At 44.8% G+C, this 24,851-nt stretch overlaps 1 protein-coding gene across 2 annotated transcripts in view; it reads right to left on the bottom strand.

Moving 5' to 3' along the window:
* NR3C2 (nuclear receptor subfamily 3 group C member 2) overlaps positions 1 to 24,851 on the bottom strand; it is a 317,849-nt gene that overhangs the window by 54,455 nt on the left and 238,543 nt on the right. For both annotated transcript variants that reach the window (XM_080937373.1, XM_080937372.1), the window contains exons 5-6: positions 2,515 to 2,853; positions 953 to 1,097 (exon numbers count right to left, since the gene is read on the bottom strand). In XM_080937373.1, the coding sequence (XP_080793499.1) occupies positions 953 to 1,097; positions 2,515 to 2,853 (484 nt within the window). The remainder of the gene's footprint in view (positions 1 to 952; positions 1,098 to 2,514; positions 2,854 to 24,851) is intronic.

Raw genomic sequence — 24,851 nt, 5'->3', positions numbered from 1 at the left:
GTCTCAAGACCCTGTGATGGTCTTACACTTTCTTGGGAATCAAATGGCTGTGTAGTAAACCGAATGAGCTGAGGTTCCTGGCAGATGACTGCAGGGGCTATTGTGGTACCCTGGTATGGTGTTTCTTTCCATCACCATCCACCCATCTGTCATCTGATGCCCTCATTGTAGAAGTCTATATGCATGTCTCTAGACAGAGCCATCTGTTAGAGGGTGGCTGGAGTTGCCATCATAATTCCAGTTTCCCCTTTAAATATTTTTTGACCCAACAATTACAAAGAGGCGTTTCAGAAATTAACATACAAGAAATGTGTAATGTGAAATGTAGACAGTAATAAAACGTAGACTTCAAATAGGAAGGCGCCCGCAGCCAAAGACAAGGATCTACTAGAGTCTGTTCAGCTTTTTAAACTGCGTCGGAAAATGAGAAATGTTTCACTGCAGAATATGGGTTTGGCTTCTCTTCTGACCGAAAGGAAGGGTGATTGTGACTGTCAGGGAAACACACTGAGCAGCTGTGTACAGTTGACAAAAGAGCCATTTTATCTTGCTCTCGAGAACTGGCACTTTAAATATTCACATTTCCTGGAAATGAACTTCTTTCCAACTAGAGCAGATACCAAAGAGATCGCTTTCTATTAATCATGGCATTGTACCAGGTGAGTTCTCAGAGCCAACTGGATCCTCTCTCTCTCCTGGGACAGTTCCCACATACATGACGTAACAGTGACATATATTGATTTATTATTGATACTCAGACTTGTGTATGTCACGGTATTGTAATGACTGATTTTTTAAGTCTTCAAAATTCAATATGATTTAAACCTTTAAAAAATGCTCGCTTCAGTAAATCCTTTCACACTTGTACATCTGGCTTAGAGATAATTTTTAAAAACAGCATAACGAATAATTCTGCAGTTTGTTTTATGAGGGCTAATTAATAGGTACTTACTCATTAAAAACTAGGTCTGGTGCAAAATAGAGAAATTGGCTGTTCGTATGTTTGTATGATCTCCAACTCAAGGCAAACGATGACAGACACATCCAAGAATACTGGATGAGGGTAATTTGGTCCTCAAGAGGCAAGTTTTTAAATCCTAGAGAACAGAACAATTAATCAGCGAAAGACACTTAGCACGTGAGTACATTCCAGGAAGAAGTCAGTCCTTGCTACCTTTCTCAAACAGACTCAGGTCAATTCCACAGACATCTATGGGGCTGCATGCTTGTCTCTGCACAAGACTTCATTGACATTCACAGTAAAGCCTTAGTGTGGAGGGGTGGTGGCGGTGGGGAGCTGCTGCGACAAATTACACTAAAGATCCCGAGGTTCTGCTTTGATAACCAGAGCACTGGGAGATACCGTATTCACCTGCAGCACCTGCTTTGTTCCCTACACAACCAACAGCAACCACTGAAAGGGGGGTTAACTGTCACCATCTGCATGTCTGCAAGAGCAGACACATTTTAGTGGTTTTGACTCTGTGGTCCCCATTGCCGGGGACACCAGCTGTTGACAGGGTCTGCAGCAGGGCAGGCATCCTTGCTCTTGGTCCCACTGTGCTTTTCTCCTGCCATATTTCCAGCGCTGTCATGCTATCCTCTGAGATGAAGCCCCCATTGTTTTCCCTTCAGGCTGCAGGTTAGCCACAGGTAATTCATGGACCAGGGCAATGTGAAAAGAATTCTCCATGGTGGTCCTGTAGGCTAACAGGACTTCATTAACAAAATCCTGCCTGGCAAAAATGAGCACCCACTGCCAGAGAGTTCAAGGGTGCTCTATGGGTGCAGAGGGCAGGGGAAGATTGTTTGCCTGTGATATATGTGCAAGTGTATGCATGTGTATGCACAGGTACGTGTGCGGCATGGGGGTGCTATATGGTGAGGCCATATGTGGGCATGGCTTGAATATCATTGTCTATTTTATCTCTTGAGGCAGGGTCTTTCTCTGAATCTGGTGCTAGGCTGTCTGGCCTGAAAGTTCCAGGGATCCTTCTGGCTCTCTCTCTCCGGCGCTGGGGTTTCCGGCCTGCCTATCTTCTCGGACATGGAGACCATATGTAATATAACTGTGGGTTCTCAGGATCCAAGCTCAGGTGTGTGTAAAGGCACTTTACCAACCATCTCCTGAGTCCCAAGCAGGATTTATTTCTTTTTTAGCCAGGGATAGTTGATCAGATTGTCTTATAAGACCATGCCAGGCCTAAGTTCCTTGGAGCTTAGGTTAAACCTAGGTGCTGTCCTGCCAAGAGGCAGCTCAGCGTGGCTTCATTATCAGAATGTATTTTACCTCACTAGTACTTGGGGACAAAGCAATCCCTTTCTTTGGCAAGCACCATCCATGTGTCTGCCTTAAGGACAACAGAGCTACCAGCCTGCATTCTTGGAAGGAAAGAAATGAACCAGTATCTAGAATTCTCCCAGCACTCTGGAGTCTTCGGCGCTCATTCCAGGATGCTATGCGAAGCGGACACCAGGGCACCACTGTTAAGCCTGAGCAGTCCACAGTCCTACCTGGAAGTACCTTGGCCCACTTCACGACCTGGATCATCTGCTTGCCTGCCAGGCGGTTGAGCGTGGAGAGCAGGCTCTCCGCGGTGTCAGGCTTGGAATTGTCGTAGCCCGCATACACGGTCTCAGGCTCGATGTTTTCCAGGATCATGGCCGGGGATGGTGTGAGTGCGTGTGTGATGGAGGTGAGCTGCGGGACCAGCGCAGAGTTCACCGATGGCTCCTTGGTAGGCGCGATGTATGTGGTCCCCTCTTCTGGGCTCTGGGGTGGTGGTGGCGGGGGCTGCTGCGGCTGCTCCTCGTGAAGGCCTTTTAACTTCCCCAGCTTCTTTGACTTTCGAGCTGCCAAATGCAAAAACCAGAAGGGATAAGGGACAACGCACATAGCATCTCACATAACACATTGCATGAGACCGTCTGACTTCTATGGGCCGTAGAGCTGCAATCAACGCAAGCTCTCTCCTAAGGAACCCCTGTACCAAAAGGAGTACCTTCAAAACAGTTTGAGGTAAATGGCGAAGCTCCCAGGTTAGTACTATGGGAGGTAGGCCAGCAGCTGCTTTTTGCCTTTGATTCACGGCACAGGTCTCCCCTTCTATCCAAGAAAGCCTGTGGGATGATTTGAACCTCTTCCTGTTCTCAAACACAGAAATGGACACTAAACTGTATTGCTGATACAAGTGGGACCCACAACAAAAATAAAAATGAAAAAATAAATGGAATGCTTAATAGCCAGCAGGTTCTAAATGGCTCGCACAAAGCTCCCAACTTCACAATTATTTTGGGAAGTGATTATTATGATTCTCATTTTGGAATAGCACTTCAGAGTTTGTCCAACCACAGGAAATGGTTGGAGGCACAGCGGCTGCATACTGACATCCTGGGATCTGCGGAACTGGGTGCAAAGGTAACTAGGACGATATAGGGGTTGATGGGTAGCAAGAGAAAGCTCCGAAGAACCAAGCTGAGCTTGTGGCTGCGCTACTTTTTAATTTTGCGATTATAACATTTTCAATTCATTTAGAAATTCTACATGGATCAGACATAGCTTCTACTTAACCTGAACATGCATCTCAGCCTTACAGGACACTTGCTGAACACAGAACAGGGCTATGTCACACCAGCAACATGATGTAAGACAAAATCATTTACAGTCACAATTATAGCTATTAGTATTTATTGTGTTCGCCACGGGGGGGGGGGGGGGAATGGCAAGTCAGGTAAAAGTGAAGCCATCATCCAAGAGCAGGCACATCACACCTGCTACATGATCTGTTACGACAGGAGACTAAGGGAGCAGGCATCTCTGTGGATGTCTCTGGTCTACGCTGCCCCAATACAGACATTCACAGTGTGGGCTGTTGTCTGGGGCCATGTTGATGTCTGTGGGCTGAGCTAAGTTGGCCCTGCCCCTCACCAGCTGTGGCACTCAGGCCAATTGGCCCTGCCCTCCACCTGGGCATTGCAGGAGAGCTGGCCCTGGTGGCATGGGCACAGGAGAGCTGGCCCCACCCCTAGCCTGTTAAGCATGAGAGAGCTGGTGCTGACCAGCTCAGCTGCCCCTCCCCCCCAGCCACCCCAACTATGAACTGCTGGAGCCTGTGAAGGGGCGGGTCCTGGCGATCCAAAGCTGCAGGATCTCCACGACACACATCAACATCAGGATATCAGAGAGGGGTCTAAGGAGAACACAGTATTGATGGTGTAGCAGAAGCCAGAGGCCTTGAGCCAGACCAACAATTTATTGCAACGCACATTTATAAGCAAAGATGTGTGGACAAAAGCTACACTGTGTGACACACCGTGACACACTGCAATTCCATGGTGAGATGCTTTGATGTTTTAAGGTTTATTTATGCTTTTACCTTTTGCATTCTTTTGGGAGGAGGTTGCAGGGGTGGAGGATGGAGGTGGGGGATGGGGAGATGAGCGGAACTCAGACGCACAGTGTTAAACCGACAATCAATCAATGAAAAGTTAAACAAAGTCTAACAAGCTAATTTAAAATTTTCATTTATTAATAGATTCTGGCTTTTGGTAGAAGATCTGAGGCAGGAGATTTTTCCTCTGATTTTCAGCACCATTTGAATGAGGACCAGTCTCTTATCCACATACTGCTGACACTGCAGTGTAGGTAATCAGGATACTTCAAGATGACGTGTGAATTTTTTTTGTTTGTTTTCTTTATTTCTTGGACTTCATACAGTCTGTGAGTTGTTTCTGGGGGAGTGCAAGCCTCTGGGGTTAGCATCCCAATATCAGTGACTGCATATTATGTCTGTTCTTTTGTGACTGGGTTATCTCACTCAGGATGATATTCTCTAGATGCAGCCATTTTCTTAAGAATTTGGTTAAGTCATTGTTTCTGGTGGCTGAGTAGTATTCCATTGTGTAAATGTACCACAATTTTTGTATCCATTCATCTTCTGAAGGACATCTGGGTTCCTTCCAGCTTCTGGCTATTATAAATAGAGCTGCTATGAACATTGTGGTGCATATATCTTTGTTGTGTATTAAAGTGTCTTTGGGGTATATGCCCAGAAGTGGAATAGCTGGGTCTTCAGGTAGTACTTCCATGTAGCGTTTTGTTTTGCATGTACTTTACGCTCATTGTAACTATTAGGTTTTCAATGCATACTGTCAAGCCCTTGAAAAAAATCAAGTACTGACTAAAAAATATATTCACATAGTTTTATGTAAAAATTATTTTAATATCTGAAAAAACAGTACTGACAAAAAATGTATAATTTTAAGCAAAAAATGTTTAAAATCTGTACATTTATCTTTGTTTTGTAAAATAAAGTCGTTTTAAAAAATAAAAAAAAAGAAAGTAAAAAATGCAAAAAAAAAAAAAAAAAATGACGTGTGAATGAAAACACAGCAGGAGTCATTAGTAAAGTGACTGGCCAGCCAGACCCAGAGAAACGTTAGCTAAATAATCACAATGCAGGTCCTTTGGACAATAAGATCTCTAAAGCTTCAGACAGAAACTTTTCTGAGCTTCAGGTTGTCTCCCTAAGACACGGCGCAGAGGGCTTTGTGACAGGTTCTATTCAAGAGAGGAGGGAGAAGACAAGTGTGTGGCTGACGCCATGTGGATCTCTGCTTCCATACAGATGTGCACTAATGTGTGCACAAATCTTACAGACACTGTGTGCTGACACACAGCTACAGCCTCAGAACCTCAGAGGAGGAGGTAAGAGAGCCGGTGTTAATTCAAGGTCAGTCTGGGCGTCAGAGTGATTTCCAGGCTAAGCTGGACTGCAGGGAGATACTGTCTCCAACAGCAGAAAGCAAAACCAGGAAGGAACTCTTGGAAGTTCTCTCATGCTTCCTAAGATGAGGCTGTGATTGACACTGGACATATTTTCACTGATAAAAACAACAACGGCTGATGCCTTCCTGTCTTATTGAAATGATATCTGCCTGCAAATTAAGTATAAAGTGTGTATTTGTTTAATGTCCAGGTCTATTTTGTTGTGTTGGTTTCTCCTGTCTGGTTTCAGGTCAATGTCATGAGTATCACAGGGAATAGTGACCGCCTTTTCCAGGTTGTCACCTGCAGCGTGTAGCCTGCAGCATGACATTCACACAAGTTTTCAGCAATGAATTTAAATTCTACTTCACTTTACGTATGACTTTGTAAACACACCAGGACACTTGGAACTGAGAGATAACCCATCTTTACCGGCACAGTTTAGGCCGTCAATGCCCTGAAGGTGTGGAGTCTTCAGCCACACGCACAGATGTGTACAGCATCTCTCTGAAAGCCCAGGGAGTGTGGGGAGGGAAGATATCTTACACATTCTTAACCATCTCATCCTGTGTACCATGACGCTAACCTGTGAGTTCTTGGCAAATATTTATTGAATGAATATGTTTCATTTTAAACATTAACAAACTTCACAATGCTTCAATACATGAAGCCTCAGTTTATTTCCCTGTACAAAATGTAGACAAATTTCTGAGATTTTTAGATTTTTGAGTCACTAATTATTCCTTAGAAAGATTTCTACAGTGTAATGACCCATTTGTGAACTTACTACACTTAAAAGGTTATATTCAAAATAATGATCCATTGGTATTAGGTAGCCAGTGTCTGGACGCAGTTCTGAGGACTTGCATGTTTCTAGAAATCCAGAGTTCACCAGGACCTGTGAGCAGGGCACTGCTAATATTTACATCTGAAGGAGAAATGTCTTACGGTCTCAGGGCCAGCCAAGTGCAGAGAGAACATGGGACCCACTTTCGTGCCGTGGGCTCTCTTCTGATCCTCCTTATCTTCTTAGATCACAGTTAGGCCTTAGGAGGAGCTCTAGCTTCAAATTCAAGTGTAATTAAGATGTTGCTAATTACACAGGGACAGTCTTGGCTAAAGATCCTCAATGGGCGTGTTTCTCTTACTCAAAGTGAACCTGGCTCTTTGGATAGGGTCCATATTAAATTCTGTGCAATTAATAGTTACTGGGCTTGGACTAATCTCATTGTCCCAGATAGTCAGAGCTACATTGCCCTGTCAGCAACAGTAATGCCCCCCCCCGTGTGTGTATGTGTGTGTGTGTGTGTGTGTGTGTGTGTTTCACACACATGGATGCAAATGTCTCTCACCTCCACTTAGATTCACCTGAAAGAGGGATTTTATTTATCGATATTGGATTTTACAGAACACACTGTGTGCTCAAGGGTTGCCCTCAGGTCTGACTGGCAATATCTTGGCAGCTTCTATTGCCTGGCCCAACTAGGAAACAGAACTCCATAGATTCTCCCTATGAGTTAATTTACAGGGTCTGGCAATGGGAGGTCCTGCTTCCTGTCTGTGACCGATAATCAGAACACCAAGCCGGGAGCGCCTTTGTGGTAGTCCACAAGAAGGGACTACTTCCCCGAGGAAGCAGGAGATCAGTGACGCTTTATATTTCACGGTGACGTGATATCCTGTTTGATTTAGTCTACCTCTGAGGGACATGAGGACCCTGAAGACCCTTCAGACAAAGTCTAGGCTGCCTCAGTGAGAGCTAAGTCATTCTTTTCTACCATCTTCCAGGGAGGTGATGGCACACATGCAGTTTCCAAAAACCTTCACTTCAGATTCCTTCAATGTTAGAAATTGGCATCTCTTGAAAATTAAGGACTTGGCAGCAGATATTAGAGATGCTGTAGGGGATTGTACTATTGTTGTTGTTGTTGCTGTCACTGTGGGTTCACAGGCCAAGCACGTGCTTTTGGTGTACGACTTCATTTTCTTTTAGTCACGAGAGAGGAACACAAAGTCAGGGAGAATGAGCCATTTCTCAGTCACATCATCAAAAGAAGAAATGGCACCTTTTAACAGACGACATTAATTGGTTCTACAGCAAAACCATCCTAATCTGTACTAATAAAGAAAAGGGATCTAAGTAGTTCTTAAGGGAGCACACACTAATTGCATGGAGGTGAGGGCCTGGGGTAAGCTGCCTTCCTGAATAAATAATTAGCTTTTCAATGGAAAAGGAAGACGTGGCCTCTCTTAACTGTTTCCAAATATTCCTGCAATGCTTAAGGGGGTTGAACATGGCATTAAAAAGGATCTGCACATATTTTCAGATCTTTCTACATGATTAACAAAGTACTACACGTCACTGACTTTACAGGACACGCACTATGGCAAAGCTCAACTCAACTTCTGATTAATTTGTAAGAAATTCTGAATTAGTGCATCTCCCACCAAATTTTCAGTGTGTAAAGCTGCACACAGACAACATTACAGGCATAATCAGTACTATTTTATTGCTGTTTCAATATTTACCAATTACTTAGCAAATAACTAATACCTACCCACTGCATCAGAAGTAGTGTTTCCCAGACAATGAGTTGCTTATGGCGGAACCTTAGCCCCGACAGGAGAGAACCACTTTGAGAAAGGTGAGCTGGAAAACTGACTAGGTTCACACATCTGCTTGGGCTGAGTTGTGGGTAAGGTTAGCAAATCATATTTGGAGAAAAGAACAATGACAGACAAGTGTTTTACCTCTGCGTAGGGTTAACCCTTGGTGTTCCTTCTGTGCAATTGTCACCTCACCTCCATCGGCTTGTGACTTGGAAGTGGACTAGGCCACATTCCTGCAGGAGATACACTGCTGATCAGATAGTGCTGACTGCCCAAGTGTAGAGCCCTTCAGACGAGAAGCCAGAGCAGGCTGGAAGGATCAAAGGCAGTAAGAATAGGGCTTTGGAGTGCACAAAACAAGGCTGTGGATTCTGACTTTCCTACAGGAGATGCCTACATGCTATTCCCATGTCTGGATATAATTATTTTGATGTATTTTTATTTCTTGGCTATACTTTTTTTTCTTTGTAATATTAGTCAGAATCAGAAATGTGTGTATACACAAAGACATGCATGGGAAATGCTCCATCTTGGGCTGCTAGTTTTAAAGGACAGATGATGTATTTTCAGTGAAGCCAGGTTAAGGACTATACTAGGAAGGGCCTTGGAGTACAGAGGAATGCTCTCCAGTGCTCTCCTGAATGCAATGGGGAGACATCCAGGACAGTTTTCTCTTTTAGAATGGAAAAAACAAAACAAACAAAAATAAAAACACTTTGACAGCAGGATGGAACCTGCCCTCTAACTCTAACATAGTTTCCTGTGCTACTTTGAACAAGGGTCTGTGGAGAGTGGCTAGGTGGTGTGGTGATTTGTGGTCCAAGTGGCAATTCCTAATAGTCTCCTGTGTTAAACAACCTTGGGAAGCCATCACAGTACCCAACACTGAAACTCTCCAGGAATCCATGAATCGAACAGGAGAGGAGGTAGGACTGAATCTGCGTTCTCTGGGGAAGGCTGACTAGAGCCCAGGGTGATCTGAGGAGGGAGGGTGAGAAGCCCAGGGTGCTCTGAGGAGGGAGGGTGAAAAGGGTGCTCTGAGGGGGGAGGGTGAGAAGGGTGCTCTGAGGGGGGAGGGTGAGAAGGGTCCTCTGAGGGGGGAGGGTGAGAAAGGTGCTCTGAGGAGGGAGGGTGAGAAAGGTGCTCTGAGGGGGGAGTGTGAGAAGGGTGCTCTGAGGGGGGGGAGGGTGAAAAGGGTGCTCTGAGGGGGGAGGGTGAGAAGGGTGCTCTGAGGGGGGAGGGTGAGAAGGGTGCTCTGAGGGGGGGGAGGGTGAAAAGGGTGCTCTGAGGGGGGGGAAGGTGAGAAGGGTGCTCTGAGGAGGGAGGGTGAAAAGGGTGCTCTGAGGAGGGAGGGTGAGAAGGGTGCTCTGATGGGGGAGGGTGAGAAGGGTGCTCTGAGGGGGGAGGGTGAGAAGGGTGCTCTGAGGGGGGAGGGTGAGAAGGGTGCTCTGATGGGGGAGGGTGAGAAGGGTGCTCTGAGGGGGGAGGGTGAGAAGGGTGCTCTGAGGGGGGAGGGTGAGAAGGGTGCTCTGATGGGGGAGGGTGAGAAGGGTGTTCTGAGGGGGGAGGGTGAGAAGGGTGCTCTGAGGGGGGAGGGTGAGAAGGGTGCTCTGAGGGGGGAGGGTGAGAAGCCTAGCTGTTTATTTCATCAGTGTTCCTCCCTGACTGCCCAGCAGTACTGTGAACACTTGAAGAGATGTTTTCTGAATTGTGATGACCACCTATTTTCTCTTTTCACCAAGGACTTAAAGGACCAAAGGAGGAATTTAGCCTTGACAACAGAATGTCCTCTGAGCATCTTGGAAGAGTTATGGAATCTAGAGTTTGCTGCCAGCAAGAACATACAATGTTGCTTTTTTTAAAAGCCTGAGGTCCTGGCCACAGGTAACCTGTTACCCAGGTGCAGCTCAGCCCTAAGGTAGAAATGAGTGACTGAGTTTTGAAGTTTTGGAGACCTGTTGTGGAAGTCAGAAAGATGCATGTTCCAGTCTTACACGGATGTTAAAGGAGCTGCTGGGTTCAAATTTGTCTGAAATACAGAAATAAGCTGCTTACACTCCCAAGTGTGATAAAATGTCATCTGACCAGTATGATTCAAAAAAATACAAAAATGGCAAATACTGTGACTTTAGAATGCTCGAAAGCATTTTCAGTGTTCCGAAGAAAGATCCTGAGTACTGCCCTCCAACCCCATCTCTTGCCAGACACATTAAAGAAAATGTCGACTTCACATTTCGAGTAATAATGCTGTTTTCTGGTCTCCATAAAATACTGTTTTCCTTTCCTCCTACTCCCAAGAGTAGGAGTGTGAGTTGGGAGGTGATAAAGGACAACCAACGAGCTATATGTAAGGCAAGTTTTGCAAATATTGTCTTCAGGAGGTAGGTGCTGTGGTCCCATTGTTCAGAGGGTAAAGTGACGGACAGGGCACTGCATACTAACATCATGTTGTAGAGATGGGCAGATGTGACTGATTCGTAAAACCTGGAACCTCCAGCTGCACCTATGGCAGACATCTAACCCCAGGGGTCAGAGCTCAGCTGTCTACAAGTTCACAATTGGCTCCCATTAATGACAGATGAATGCGCTACATGTTAAATAGATGGCCGGTGCCACCCCAACCTCTTCACGGCCTGTTGTCTCTTCTAATTCCCAGGGCACCGCACCCAGCACACACTGGGCTGCTGTGACTTTGACAGCAATGCATCTGTCTACATCACCCTCGATGCGACTGGAAGAGAGCGCTAGAGAGGCAGGAAGCAAACCTGCTAGGTTAATTAGAGGAGAAATCTATGTTTTGCTAAGAACCAAAGCCCTAAAGCAACACTGCACTAGATCATTGGGTTGTTTAGACACACATTTAAAAATCAAATTAACAATATTCAGAAAAGATAAATCTCAATCTCCACAAATCCTGTTCTCAAGACATCATTATGTAGAATACTGGTATGTTTGCAAAACCTCTCAGAAGTTTTATAATACTAATTTAAAAGGAGAAAAACTAGGTGTGGTGGCATACAGGTGGTACCTGTAATCTTAACAATTGAGAGAATCTGATGCAGGAGGATGGCCACCTGTTCAAAGGCAGCTTGGGCTACACATGTTCAAGGGTAGCTGGAACTACATTGTGAGTTCAAGGCAAACCTGGACTACAGTAAGATTCACAAACAACTGTAGTAGTAGAACAAGCAGGCACAATGATAGTCATGGCCGTCCAGAAAAAGTCTCCTTCAAAGGGCCACAGCAGCAGCGGCTGCCTTCTTGGCACATACATGAAGAAGAATTTATTACATGGAGCAGATCTCATTAGAATGCCAGGTAGAGACTCATTCCGAGTGGTTTATGAAGAAGCATTACCATTGTAACAAGGTTGCGGAGGTGAACAAGGTCTGAGAACAGGCAGGAGGCACTGACCTAGAAACGACTCCAGCGCTCAGCTTAATGAGCTGTGCTGGGGCTGTGCCCTCCCAAGTCCCCAGGATCCCAGGTGAGCTCAGGCTGAGCAGGATGAAGCTCAAATGAGACCGGACTAAGTAGAACACCCATAGTGTGGCCCTGACAGACCTCCTCACACTGGTGGCTAACTTGGTGAGACTACTTTATGCAAATAAAATATGGGAAAATGAAGCACTTGTACTGCTCAGTGGCAGAAACTAAGTTATGTTTAGTATGTAGGGGACCCTGGGTTCCAGAAGGTTTTGCTCACAGGAGAAGAGTACCACACTAGCCAACGGCACGGCCTTTATAAATGGTTCAGTCAGTGCAGGATTCCTTAGACAAGCTACAAGGATCGTTGTTAACCCAGCGCATGTGCGTTTCTTGCATTGTACTTGGGAATTCTCCTCTCACGTTCTTCTGAGCCCCTGTTGCTGCTTTACCTCGCTTATCTCCTTCTTTCCTGAATACCGTCCAGGAGCCTTACACCATGGCACACACCAGAGGACTCTGAGGCACACAAGAAAGCCGCCGAGCTCCGACCTACTTCAGATTTTTGAAGAAAGACTGAATGTCATATGTGCATAAGAAATAAAAGCCAGGAGCTGGACAGACAGACAGCACCCTAGCTAAGGGCACTTGCTGTTGCGTCGAAGGACTCCCCTGCAGTTCCCAGAACCTCTGAGGTGGTTTACCATGATCTATCACTCCAGCTACAGCGGGCCTGATGCCTTCTTCTGACCTCTCGTGTGTGTGTGTGTGTGTGTGTGTGTGTGTGTGTGCATACATGTGGGTAAAGCATATACAAATGAGAATAATTCTTAAAAGGTAAGAGAAATACAAATTATTGGTGGAGGAAAACATACACAGACTGAAAGGTCAGTCAAATTTTATCTTCAATGTTCATTTTCTTGAAAAAAAGTTTTTTTTTTAGTTTGGCTTTTTTTTTTTTTCTGTAAAATAATTACCCATAGCTATAAATATGCATTTAGATTAAATTTTTCAAGAACAATTACTCAGAATCATGTTTTATTAAAAAACAAAACAAAACAGCACACAGTGAGGAGTTTCTAGGGTGCCATTTGAGTTAGGGGAAGGATTAAGTGTATAATCATAAGTAATCTTTTATATTATTTACAGGAAAAGTACACTGAGCAAGTTTCACTGGATTACATTGTGATCAAATTGGGTATTATTATTATTATTGACTAATAATAATTAATAAATATAAATAATATTAACATTATTAATAATAGTAAATAATATTATCGTGATAAAAAGCATTTAAAGCATTCAAGAGCAGTAGGACTGGAAAGACAGAATTATCAGCGAACAAGTCTGATGTCATGACTGTAACTACACAGAGAACACAATCCAACCAGCATGTAAAATCTGGCATGACAAGCTCACATTGGCAAGCAAGGGGACCAGGGAAGCAGAGGGAGGAGTTCCGGGGTTGCTCCTTATATGAGGGGAAGCAGAGGGAGAGTTCCGGGGTGCTCCTTATATGAGGGGAAGCAGAGGGAGGAGTTCCGGAGTTGCTCCTCATGTGAGGGGAAGCAGAGGGAGGAGTTCCGGAGTTGCTCCTCATGTGAGGGGAAGCAGAGGGAGAGTTCCGGGGTGCTCCTCATGTGAGGGGAAGCAGAGGGAGGAGTTCCGGGGTGCCCCTCATGTGAGGGGACGACGGTTAAGCAGGCCTGAGAGAAGGGAAAACAAATGCCAATGTTTATAGCTTCTAGCTTCTAAAATAAATATTATTGCACATTTTATTCCCCTGACATTATCAGAATAAGTCTAAATTAAGAATTAATAGTAGCCAATGATGCATATGGTCGAAAAAAAGTTATTTTTCTAGGCTGGGTTCTCTTAAGGATACGGGTAGGCTTGGTCTGAAAACTCCCAGATTGAGTGGAGCCGGACCAAACTGGCCTGTTTTGAAGCTCTGAGGAGACCTGTCCTGGCTCCTGGGCTCAGGGGTCAGGCAGGCAGATCCGGACAGGGGAGAGGAGACTGGGAGAAGCACCAGGCCCACACCGCCGGCCCGCCCGGCTGTTTACAAGGCTCACTTCTGTTCTGTCCTTTGGACTTCTGCCACAGTATAAATTCCAGAGCACTGGAGACTCCCTCAGAACCAGTCCAACATCACAGGCCGAACAAAAGCTCCTTTAAGAGACTATGCCTTCTGTCTTCATTTCAAAAGTATTCCTCACACTAACACCGCTTAGCCAAAACAGACAAACAGTAACCTCCTTCCCTACAACAAACCAACCAAACAAACAAACAAAAGCAAAGGAAACCCAGAACAACAACATCAACAAAACAAGGAGCAGAGAAAGTTCTTTCAGAGCCAGACACTCAAACGCCCAAGGAGTTTATCTTTTATTTTGCAGGAGAAGGGATCCCAGGCGGCTACGGAAATTGGTGATTGAAGCGCTGAAGCTGAGCTGCCCAGAGGACTTTCGAGAAGGAAAAGTAGGTCTTTCTGGAAGCATTTCTGGGAGGATCTCAGTTCACGTTTGAAACAATGTTAGCAATTCATTTAAAAACTCCAAAGTCCTTTCAGTAAATTCTTAAAGTAAGGGTGCATTCAGTCAGGGGGAAGCTAGACTTCTTTCTTCCCTCCCGGTTTGCCTCCCTCCAAGTCAGCTGGAACATGGTGGTGACTGCCACACACCAGAAGGATCTGAAGAAGACCTTCCCGTGTGACATGATAAACTGTCACCCCACGGTTGGAAGGACCTTGAAGGTTACTCATTGGCGACTTGGATAAAGGGTAGTTTCATATTACAGTTTTCAAATCGATTCAAGTTACACAGGGTGAAACGTAAGCGTTAATCCTCCGCTATGATCTTTAATCCCCAAACTTGAATGGGGATAATGGAAACCTGCAACTTTCTCTTAGAGAACTTCTAGTCTTTAATGTCTGTTTCTTGGACTCAGTGTTGGAAACCCCACTAAACACAATCTCCCTTCACGGCATTACCATGGAGAAAGAAAAAAGACCACGTGGCCATCCCCGTACCACGATGAACCCTTTCCCTTCGTTTCTGGGTCGTGACACAAGAATTCGGTTAAGCATTTTTCTGTGTGGAAAACAGTCCACAGTGAGTAAGTGCTCACTGGAAAAGTATCGGAAAGACAAGGCAGGCAAACAAACAGATTAATGTTTCCCGGGCATCCGAACCAGTTAGATTTCTCAACCTGATCGCTGTAGTCCCGTTCCTAACAAAGCTCTTCAGAGGGACAAAGCAGAGCTGTTAGGTTTCATCTTAAGCCCCAGGGTAGGCTTGTCTCCCTAAAAAACAACTCCAGCCAAGGCTCAACCCAGCCTTCTGAACAAAATTAGGCCAGTGTCCTCTACAAAGGAGTATGGGTGGAAGAGAGAAGCATCTGTCAGGGTTGGGGCAAGGGCTGATTACCCAAACAGAATTCCACACTGGTAAAATATAGTTTCTCCAGATTACAGCAAGAAAGTGCTGAAGCTGCTAACACGCTCAGGACGCTTGGTCAGATGGTTATGACGTCATCAGCATTTGTATGAGAGCTAAATGTCCCATGTGCATGGTAGGGTACCTATGTTCTGGTAACAAGATACTCATGAACAAACTGGTGCATTCTCTGATTTATATTTCAATAAGATGTCTAACACCTACAACCAAAATACTATGCATTATAACCAGTACTTGAGTAAGGCACACAGATACAGTGATCTCTCTGAGTCAAAGCCAGTCTGTCTTTCCAAGTACCAAACAGCATTTGACAGACAGATCTCACATCCCTACAAATGCCCTCATGGAAGTTTATTGTTTGTAACATTTAACCAACTAAATTACAAGTGCTTGTAGAGAAACCATTCATAAGACTCATTCTTTATATTATCAGCTATATATAGTTAGGCTCTCCCCATTCCTCTCTCCCTTCCCCTCTCCCTCCTATTTTGTTCTTGTGCTTGGAATAAAAACAAAGTTTAACTTTGTATCCTCAGCGAGCCACTACGAAAGAATTCTTAGGCCTATACAGAAGACATCAACCAAAGATTGAGGAAATTACAAATTCTGGGAAAACACCATAGGATTCTCTGTTTAGGTACTTGGGCCAGGAGTCGTAGCTAAACATCACAGTGACCTATGCTTTCTGTCTTCATCCACAACTACATAACTTATTTCCTTCCAAGACACAAATGTTGGTTAAGAGCCTTTTGTGTCACATGGGTTCATAAAAACAACAATGTCTAACCAAGAAGCTCATGGTGAAGGATGTAAGAGCCCAGAGGCCATAGGAACAGAGCTGACCACTCAACTCCTCCAACTCTGGCCTCAGAACCACCATTAGGAAGGTTCAGGGATAAATTCTCCAGGCAGGGTCTCGGGCTTCCCTAAATCTGCACTTGGTTGTTTTCTTGCATGTGAAACTGAGAACTACCAACCCAGACAGGCTGAAGGAGGAAAGAAAGACAGAACATGAGCAAGACTGAGTGAGAGAGGGAGGGACATGGGGGGAAGGGGAGAGGAAAGAAAAGGTGGGAGGGAGGAAGAAAAGGAAAGGGGAACATTAACTGGTCTCCTCTACTCCACTGTCATCTGGGATTGGATAATTCATGGCTGTAGGGACAATTCTGTGTCACAGAATGTTTAGCATCTGACTTAGTCCTTTACCCATGAGATGCCAGTACCACCCCCAGCCACCAGCTGTGACAACCAGAAAGGTTCCAGGCCATCCAGTGTCCATTCTGGAAGACAACCACCCTCGGTGGAGAGCCAATGGTCTACATTAAGAAAGTCCTTAAAACAAGAAGAGAGTGAGTTCAGAAGAGGACATCCCTGGACCACACAGCACCTCGGGAGAAGCTTGTTAATTCCTTCCCCATCTACAGTCTCTTAAGAGCAGGTGTCACACACTGGAAACTGAACTGTAAAAAAAAAAAAATCCTCAAAATCTGGAATTTTTCATACAAACCTAGCAGTACTAGCTTGCTTTCCTCATGACAGTGAATACATGGAGGTAAGAAGTGGCCACATACTCCACTAGGGACTCGGGGAGCTGTGCTTCATAGACGGGTGAGCTTCTACCGACTTCCCTAGAGAAGCCAGGAGTGTTACAACAACAGAAGCTATTTATACACAGACTCACTATGTTTCCTCAGTGCTCCAGCTTGTTATGTGGGACACACACACACCGTACTAACAGAATCTGCAAGCTACCTGGGTGCATGCACGGCCCCTGGAAAGAGTCTCCGGGTTTACAGTAATTGTATCGTCAAGTCTACTACTGGAAAGGTAGCCAAGTGCCCGCCACACCCAGAGGGCGTGTGCATGACAAGTGTATATCCTGTATGCTGCCACCCTCATAAAAAAACCTGAGTAATGGCGAATTTCAACATTCATCCTCACATTAAATTTAAGTTGGGCTTTACACAATGGGCCTCTTTACTAGCCACCTATTAAAGAGAATATTTGTTCCTGTGATGAAACGGGGCCTCTCCACAACTCTTCCTTCCAGATGTGTATAGCTCGGCTCCCCGGAACCAACTTCCTGCTGCTACCAGCTGCAGGTAACAGGTCCACACCCCTGAATTTATAGACTATTTCTTATCCGCCATAGAAGCATGCCTTATCCTATCCCAAGAGTGACTGCCCTGGGCCGGCCAGGCTCAGTGCATGATTACAAACGGTCCCCTCATAAAGATATGGCCAGGTCATGTTATCCGGCTTCATGCTCTTTTATGATCCCCACCCACAGCTTTTGGTATAGATTTCTAAGTGGCTCTCAAGCCTGGCAGATGTGCGTGCACACTACCACTCTACCCTTGGCTGGCCACTGAGTCACAGGCTGAGGACTTCTGCTTTGAGATCCCTGCAAATACGGGTGATTTTCCCACCTGAACTCTCATTGCTTTCCCAGCAGGACCCTGGATTCTGCATGGCTCAGAGAGTCATCAGCTCCACTGCCTCCTCAGGCACGCCTGTCTTTACTTTGCTCCTGTGGCTTTTCTTTGACCTTTGCTGCTTTTGTCTTTGAAGCAGGTACTGCAGCCACAACATAGATCAGGGAGGCCTTGGCCTGGGATCACCCGCTAGCATCAACCTGTGCTGGCACCACAGCTACCGTGCCTGGCCTTTCCTTGGCTTTATTTATCACATTATCTTTTTTGGGGGGACGGGTTTAACTTATCTGATTTCATTTTAAGTTATTCACCATAACTTTTTACCTTGAACTTAATGTTTAACCAAAACCTGTCAGACCAGGCTGGAATTCTCAGTTTGGTAGCACCAACAGTCTTAAATGCGGTTCCTCCATGTGGCTGACAGAAACTACAACGAAGCAACGTGGTGAGGCCCGACATCACCCAGAACTCAAGGAAGAAGAGTGTGAATTCATTCCTGAGGGACAGTGCCACTGAAGAAACCTCCAGATATTCTAACATGCATAGTAGGCCTAGACACAGACTTTTTGGAAACTGTAATTTCCTCCAGAGCACTGTTTCTCCACCTTCCTAATGCTGCAGCCTGTTAATAACCAGCCTCTCACGCTGTGGTGACCCAACCATAAAACTATTCTCACTGCTACTTCATAGCTGTAATTTGGCCACTGTTATGCATTATAATGTAAATATTTGTGTTTTCCAGTGGTCTTAGGTGATCAATGAAAGGGTTGTTGAACCCCCAAGGGGGTTACAACCTTCAGGTTCAAAACTGCTGCTGTAAAGGGACAGAAAATATTATCATCACAGAACATTGACAAAGGAGTGCTTTTGGAATTTGTTATGGTATTAGTTTATATTATGTATTTATCATTATATTATTTATAGATTTATAATATATTTAAATCAGTTATATTAGTTATATTATTAGTTAAATAATTAGTTAATAATTTAACTAATAGGCTTAATCCTATTTCTGTTCACTCACACAGTAGCATTTATTAAGCACGTACTGTGCCAAAGTGCTTTAGAGATAAAGAGCACACGGATGTGTAGGACCAGAATCAGGAAAGCACCCCAAAGTCAGCATGGGGACACGCTCCAGTGAGAAATACAAAAAACTATGTGGAGCAGAATAATCATCTCAAATGTCCCTCACAGGTTTATGTTTTATATGCTTGTTCCTCAGGGAATGGCACTGTTTCGGGAGACTGTGGACCTTTTAGGAGGAAGGAGCTGGCTAGAGGGAGATTACTACTTTCTTTGAAGACTGCACCAGGCCCTCAGTTCCTGCTTCGGTCTCTCTGACTCAAGCTCTGTTACCAAGAGCTGAGTGAGAGCTGTGCTTTTCCTACCTTAATGTGTCTAAAGTCCTTGTGAGCATGCGCTGATGTATCCTTCCGCCTCATCCTAAAGTTCTTGTGAGCATGCGCTGATGTATCCTTCCTCTTCATCCTAAAGTCCTTGTGAGCATGTGCTGATGTATCCTCCTCCTCATCCTAAAGTCCTTGTGAGCATGCGCTGATGTATCCTTCCTCCTCATCCCAAAGTTCTTGTGAGCATGCGCTGATGTATCCTTCCTCCTCATCCTAAAGTCCTTGTGAGCACGAGTCAATATACAATATATCCTTCCTCATTATCCCACCAAGCCTTCCAGTTGTAGCAGTACAGAAGGAACTAATATGGTGCTAGAGGACACTTCCTAGAACCTAGGAAGCACACATGACAACTGAACCGATCACAGGCCAAAAAGTGTAGATTGCTCTTAGGAATTAGGAAAGTGGACTTATTCTCCAGCCTCCTCAAAGGAACCCAGCTGCTGATGCACAGATAAGCTCAGTAAGAGCCATTTTAGACTTCTAACCTGTACGTTTATACAGAAAATGTGTATAATTTTATTTAAACCAGTAAACTGGTTATTGTTTTTATGACAGTTGAAGTGAATTCACGCAGGAATCCCGATACCTTACTCTTGGCCTTCTTATGCATCTGGTGCACACGGAGGGCCGTTGTTGGAACGGACAGAGATGTCTCTACCCCTCGAGCCAGCCCTGTTATCTTAGCAGAAACAGCCGCTGACCATGGGGAAGAATACACAGTTCTGGAGAAGGTCCTGTCTGTGTGGATGGTCCAGAGGACTGGTAACTCTGCATCACAGAGGGCAGGGTGGGGGCAGGGTGTGTGCTCTAGGGCTAAAACTAAACCAGCAATGTGCTCAGTCTGGGAAACCCACTCATGTTAAATCGCAATCCACAGGGAGGCTTCAGATTTCATTACATGAAAAATAAATCAAATAATTGGAGGAAAAATGCAAAGTAAATCTTCGAGTCAGTCAACCAAGCAGACATTTCCTTTAACGTTTCCTCTTGTTTTGGATCTTGTTTTCAGCTCCAGAGTGTTTGTAGCAAATATCTTAGCCAGAGAAGGATTTTTCCCTCCACTTTGCTTATAAACTAGCTGTAAGTGAACCACTCTGTGAACCGTAACATTTGAAAAAGCTTCGTGAGGTGACTCAGCCATCTCTGCTGAGGGAGGATGGAAAAGTGGGTCAAGGGGTCAAGTTCCTGGGGGAACAAATGGCACAGAGAAGACCTAGTTAGGGGCTCCGAGGACTTCACAAGCAGCTGTTCCTTGTACCCCACTGTAACCAAGGCAGGATGAGGGAAAGGACAGGGGTCACCTCTATTCCTGCAGCTCTTTCTTGCCTCTTGAAGTATGTGCAGATGTTTCCGTATGTCCAGGAATAGGGGAGAGGACAAACAGACAAGTGACACAAGGCAGCATGGCCGTGCTGGGCCACATCACCTGGTAGACTACTGACCACATTGGGGCCTTTCTCTCCACAGCATCTGGGTTCTGTTTTCAGATTCACATTTTAGAATTACCAGCTGTTTGCTTGCTTGCTTGGAGGGCATGTATGGGTGTGCCTCACCTCGGAAGACAGCTTTGTGGAGGCACTGCTTTCCAAGGAGGTCCTGGGGATAGAATTAAACTTAGGGCCTCTCCTGCCCCTTCCCTCATCTGGCCTCATTCCCCAGGCTGACCTGCTAAGGTCACTCTTTCCATGTTCCTTTTCTGATGATCCGAAGCTCATCTTCATCTCTGAAAATGAGCAATCAATGCATGTTTGCAGCATTCAGGCGAGAACCTTAGCAGACCCACCAACCCGTCATTTACAGAGCCACAGCTCTGTCTAGCATGTCTGCTAACATGTCTCTTTGTAAGAGTATGTTAGAGTGGGAAGGAGAACATAAACACACTGATGTAAGAAATTATTCGCAGGGACTTTTCAAAATTCCCATCATTGTCATCAGCAGACCTTCCTGCTGGAGCCTCTAATTACCTCTGCTAGTTTCGTCTTTAAGAAACTCTGTGTCTAGTGGTGAATTATTACTGAGCTGAGCAGACATTGTGCCCACTCCATCCTTACTCCCCCAGATTACAACAGTGAGTGTGTACTTTAAGGTTTCCATTGTTAGTAATCTGCATTTTGGTGAGGGTGCAGTTTTATGTGCACACAGTGTGCAGTGACCACACGCAGCCCTTCTTCTTACTCTGCCTCCTTTCTCAGTGTCCAGCAAGCATTACTCTACTTTCCGAGTGTGAGGATGTGTGCCATCTGACTCCCTGTGTCTGCCTTACCTCACTTAACTCTAAGGCCATTCAGCGTCACCATTTGGTTGCAAATGAAAAGCCTTTATTCTGTTTTATGTTAGAAGAATAGCCACTGTGTACGTGGGCCACACTTTCTTTGTTCATTCTTGTGTTGGTGAATGGCCAGGCTAACTCCATAGCAGAGGTATTCCGAGCAGCTCTTCAGTAATCATTAGCAGACAGTGATCCCTTCGGTCTGCTAACTTCATTTCATTTGAATTGGTACCCATAAGGATGAAAGTGAGATCTACTGGACATGTGTCAGAAGTCTATATTATCTATCTACTCATTTATCATCTATCTATTATCTATCTATCATCTATCTATTATCTATCTATCTATCTATCATCTATCTATCTATCATCTATCTATCTATCATCTATCTTTGTGGTGCTAGAGATTGGGCTCAGGACCTGTACATTCTTCACAGGGCTTACCATTGAACTATACCCCCAGCTTGGGAGATTCTAATTTCAGTTCTTTGAGGACCCTTCATAATGTTCATCACAGCGGCCATACAATTTGTATCTCCATCAACAGTGTATAAAAGTTTACTTTTCTTCACATCTTTGCCAGACTTTTTTCATATTTTATTTTGTTTTTATTAGATATTTTATTCATTTACATTTTAAATGTTATCCTCTTTCCTGGTTTCCCCTCTGGAAACCCCTATTCCATCCTCCTTCCCCCTGCTTCTATGAGGATGCTCCCCTACCCACCCAGCAACTCCCACCTACCTGCCCTGGCATTCCCCTACACTGGGGCATCAAGCTTTCCCAGGACCAAGGGCGTCTTCTCTCACTGATGTCTGACAAGGCCATCCTCTGCTACATATTCGGCTGAAGCCATAAGTCTTTCCATGTATACTCTTTGGTTGGTGGTTTAGTCCCTGGGAGTTCTGGGAGATCTGGTTGGTTGATATTGTTGTTCTTCTTGTGGGGTTGGAAACCCCTTCAGCTCCTTCAGTCCTTTCTTTAACTCCTCCATTGGGGACTTCATGCTCAGTCTAATGGTTGGCTGTGAGCATCCTCCTCAGTATTTGTCAGACTCTGGCAGAGCCTCTCAGGAGACAGTTATATCAGGCTCCTGTCAGCAAGCACTTCTTGGCATCTTCAATAGTGTCCGGGTTTGGTGTCTGTATATGTGGATCTCCAGGTAGGGCAGTCTCTGAATGGCCTTTCCTTAAGTCTCTGCTCCTTAACTATGTATTTCCTCCCTTGAGTATTTTGCTCCACCTTCTAAGAAGGACTGAAGCATTCACATTTTGGTCTTCCTTCTTCTTGAGCTTCATGTAGTCTGAGAATGGTATCTTGGGTATTCTAAGCTTTCAGGCTAATATCCATTTGTCACTAGGTGCCTACAATATATGTTCTTTTGTGACCGGGTTACCTCACTCAGGATGATATTTTCTAGTTCCACCCATTTGCCTAAAAATTTCATAAAGTCAGTGTACACTCCGTTGTGAAAATGTACAACATTTTCAGTATCCATTACTCTGTTGAAGGACATCTGGGTTCTTTCCAGTTTCTGGCTATTATAAATAAGGCTTCTATGAACATGGTGGAACATGTGTCCTTGTTATATGTTGGAGCTTCTTTTGGGTTTATACCCAGGAGTGGTATAGCTGCATCCTCAGGTAAAAATATTCCAATTTTCTGATAAACTGTCAGACTGATTTTCAGACTGGTTGTACGAGCTTGCAATCCCACCAACAGTGGAGGAGTGTTTCTTTTTCTCCACATCTTGCCAGCATCTGCCATCACCTGAGTTTTTGATCTTAGCCATTCTGACTGGTGTGAAGTGGAATCTCAGGGTTGTTTTTATTTGCATTTCCCTGATGACTAGGGATGTTGAGCATTTCTTTAGGTGCTTCTCAGCCATTCTGTATTCCTTAGTTGAGAATTATTTGTTTAGCTCTGTACCCCATTTTTAATAGGGTTATTTGGTTCTCTTAAGTTATTTGTATATATTGGATACTAGCCCTCTATCAGATGTAGGATTGGTAAAGGTCTTTTCCCAATCTGTTGGTTGCCATTTTTCTTATTGACAGTGTCTTTTGCCTTACAGAAGCTTTTCAATTTCATGAGGTCCCACAGAATTTTTAAATAGCCAATCCTCTAGGACATCAGTTGTTGTGGATTGGGTCTAACTCTTGTATTATGTTGACTGGGTTCCCCAAATTGCATGAGAATCCACAAGTAAGATACAAAGGGTTCCTGCCCCCAGTTAGTTTTGATTGGTAAATAAAGCTGCTCATTGGCAGGAAGACAGAGGTGGAGGGCAGGGGACAGGGAGGAAGGAGGAGGTCTGAGAAGTGCAGAGAACTGCACATACCGATCATGGAGAACTGCGGAAGAACTCCCACACCCATGCTTGCTTTCTGGCAGCAAAGGTGGAATATAGATTTTAGTAAGTAATAACTCAGGCATATTGGAAGGGAGAGTGTGTTAGTCACATGGAGGTCTGAAAATGGCCTCACCATTGAACTGACTAAGGCATATGAAACATGTGTGCATGCGTGTGTTTCATTTGAGAACCCACAACATTGGATGAACAGTGTGGAACACATGCCACCACCACCAGGTCAATTAGAGAAGAGATTAGTGTGTTTCAGCTGCACAGGTCACCACAGGTTATTTCTGATCTGATCTGCACTCCCATCATGGCCAATAAGACTGAGCGTTTTCCCCATATATCTATTAGTTCTTTGAATTAGTTCTTTTGAGGTAGCCATTCTAATTAGACTCCAAAAACCAGATCACTTGTTTTCTTGTTGTTGTTAAAATGTTTGGGTTCCTTTTATATTCTGAATGGTAACCCTCTGTCAGATGAACAGTCAGCCAATAAATTGTGCTTTCTGCAGGTTGTCCCTTCAGTCTGTTGGTAAGACTACTTGTGATGGAGAGGCCGGTACTCTGCCTTTTAGTAATATCTTGACTGTGATGAGCCGCTGCACTGATCAGGGCATTTTAAGCATGTCCGTGTTTGGGGATGTCCCTACACACTCAGACACCCTCTCTTGTCATCACCCCCACATTAATTCCCTTTGTTCTCCTGCAGTCTGACACTATATTCATGACATATACATACACAATTTCATCTGTCCACACAATCTATGTTCCACAAATGATAGAAATGTGGTGATGGTGTAAATGTGCTTAATATGCGTATATCCAGCTATGCACACTGTCCTGCAGATGACAGACTGTAGGGAAGTCCTATTATGTAAACTAACACCCCACTCCCAAGCCACTCCTCCACTGATGGGCAACCCAGCTGCTGTGAAAAGTGCAGCTGTGCACATGGTTGTGCAGGCTCCTCTTGCACGCTGACGTACAGTCTTTTACATAAATATCTAGGAGTGATTGTATCTGGACCCTGTGGTAGACACCTTTAGATTTTTCAGGGACCTCCCTGTTGCTCTCCAGAGTGGCTGAGTTCCTTCACATTTCCACCTACAGTGAC

This window comes from Micromys minutus, assembly GCF_963924665.1.
Source record: "Micromys minutus genome assembly, chromosome: 24".
Lineage (NCBI taxonomy): Eukaryota > Metazoa > Chordata > Mammalia > Rodentia > Muridae > Micromys > Micromys minutus.
The sequence above is the reverse complement of the archived record's forward strand: the minus strand, read 5'-3'. Positions and strand labels throughout refer to the sequence as shown.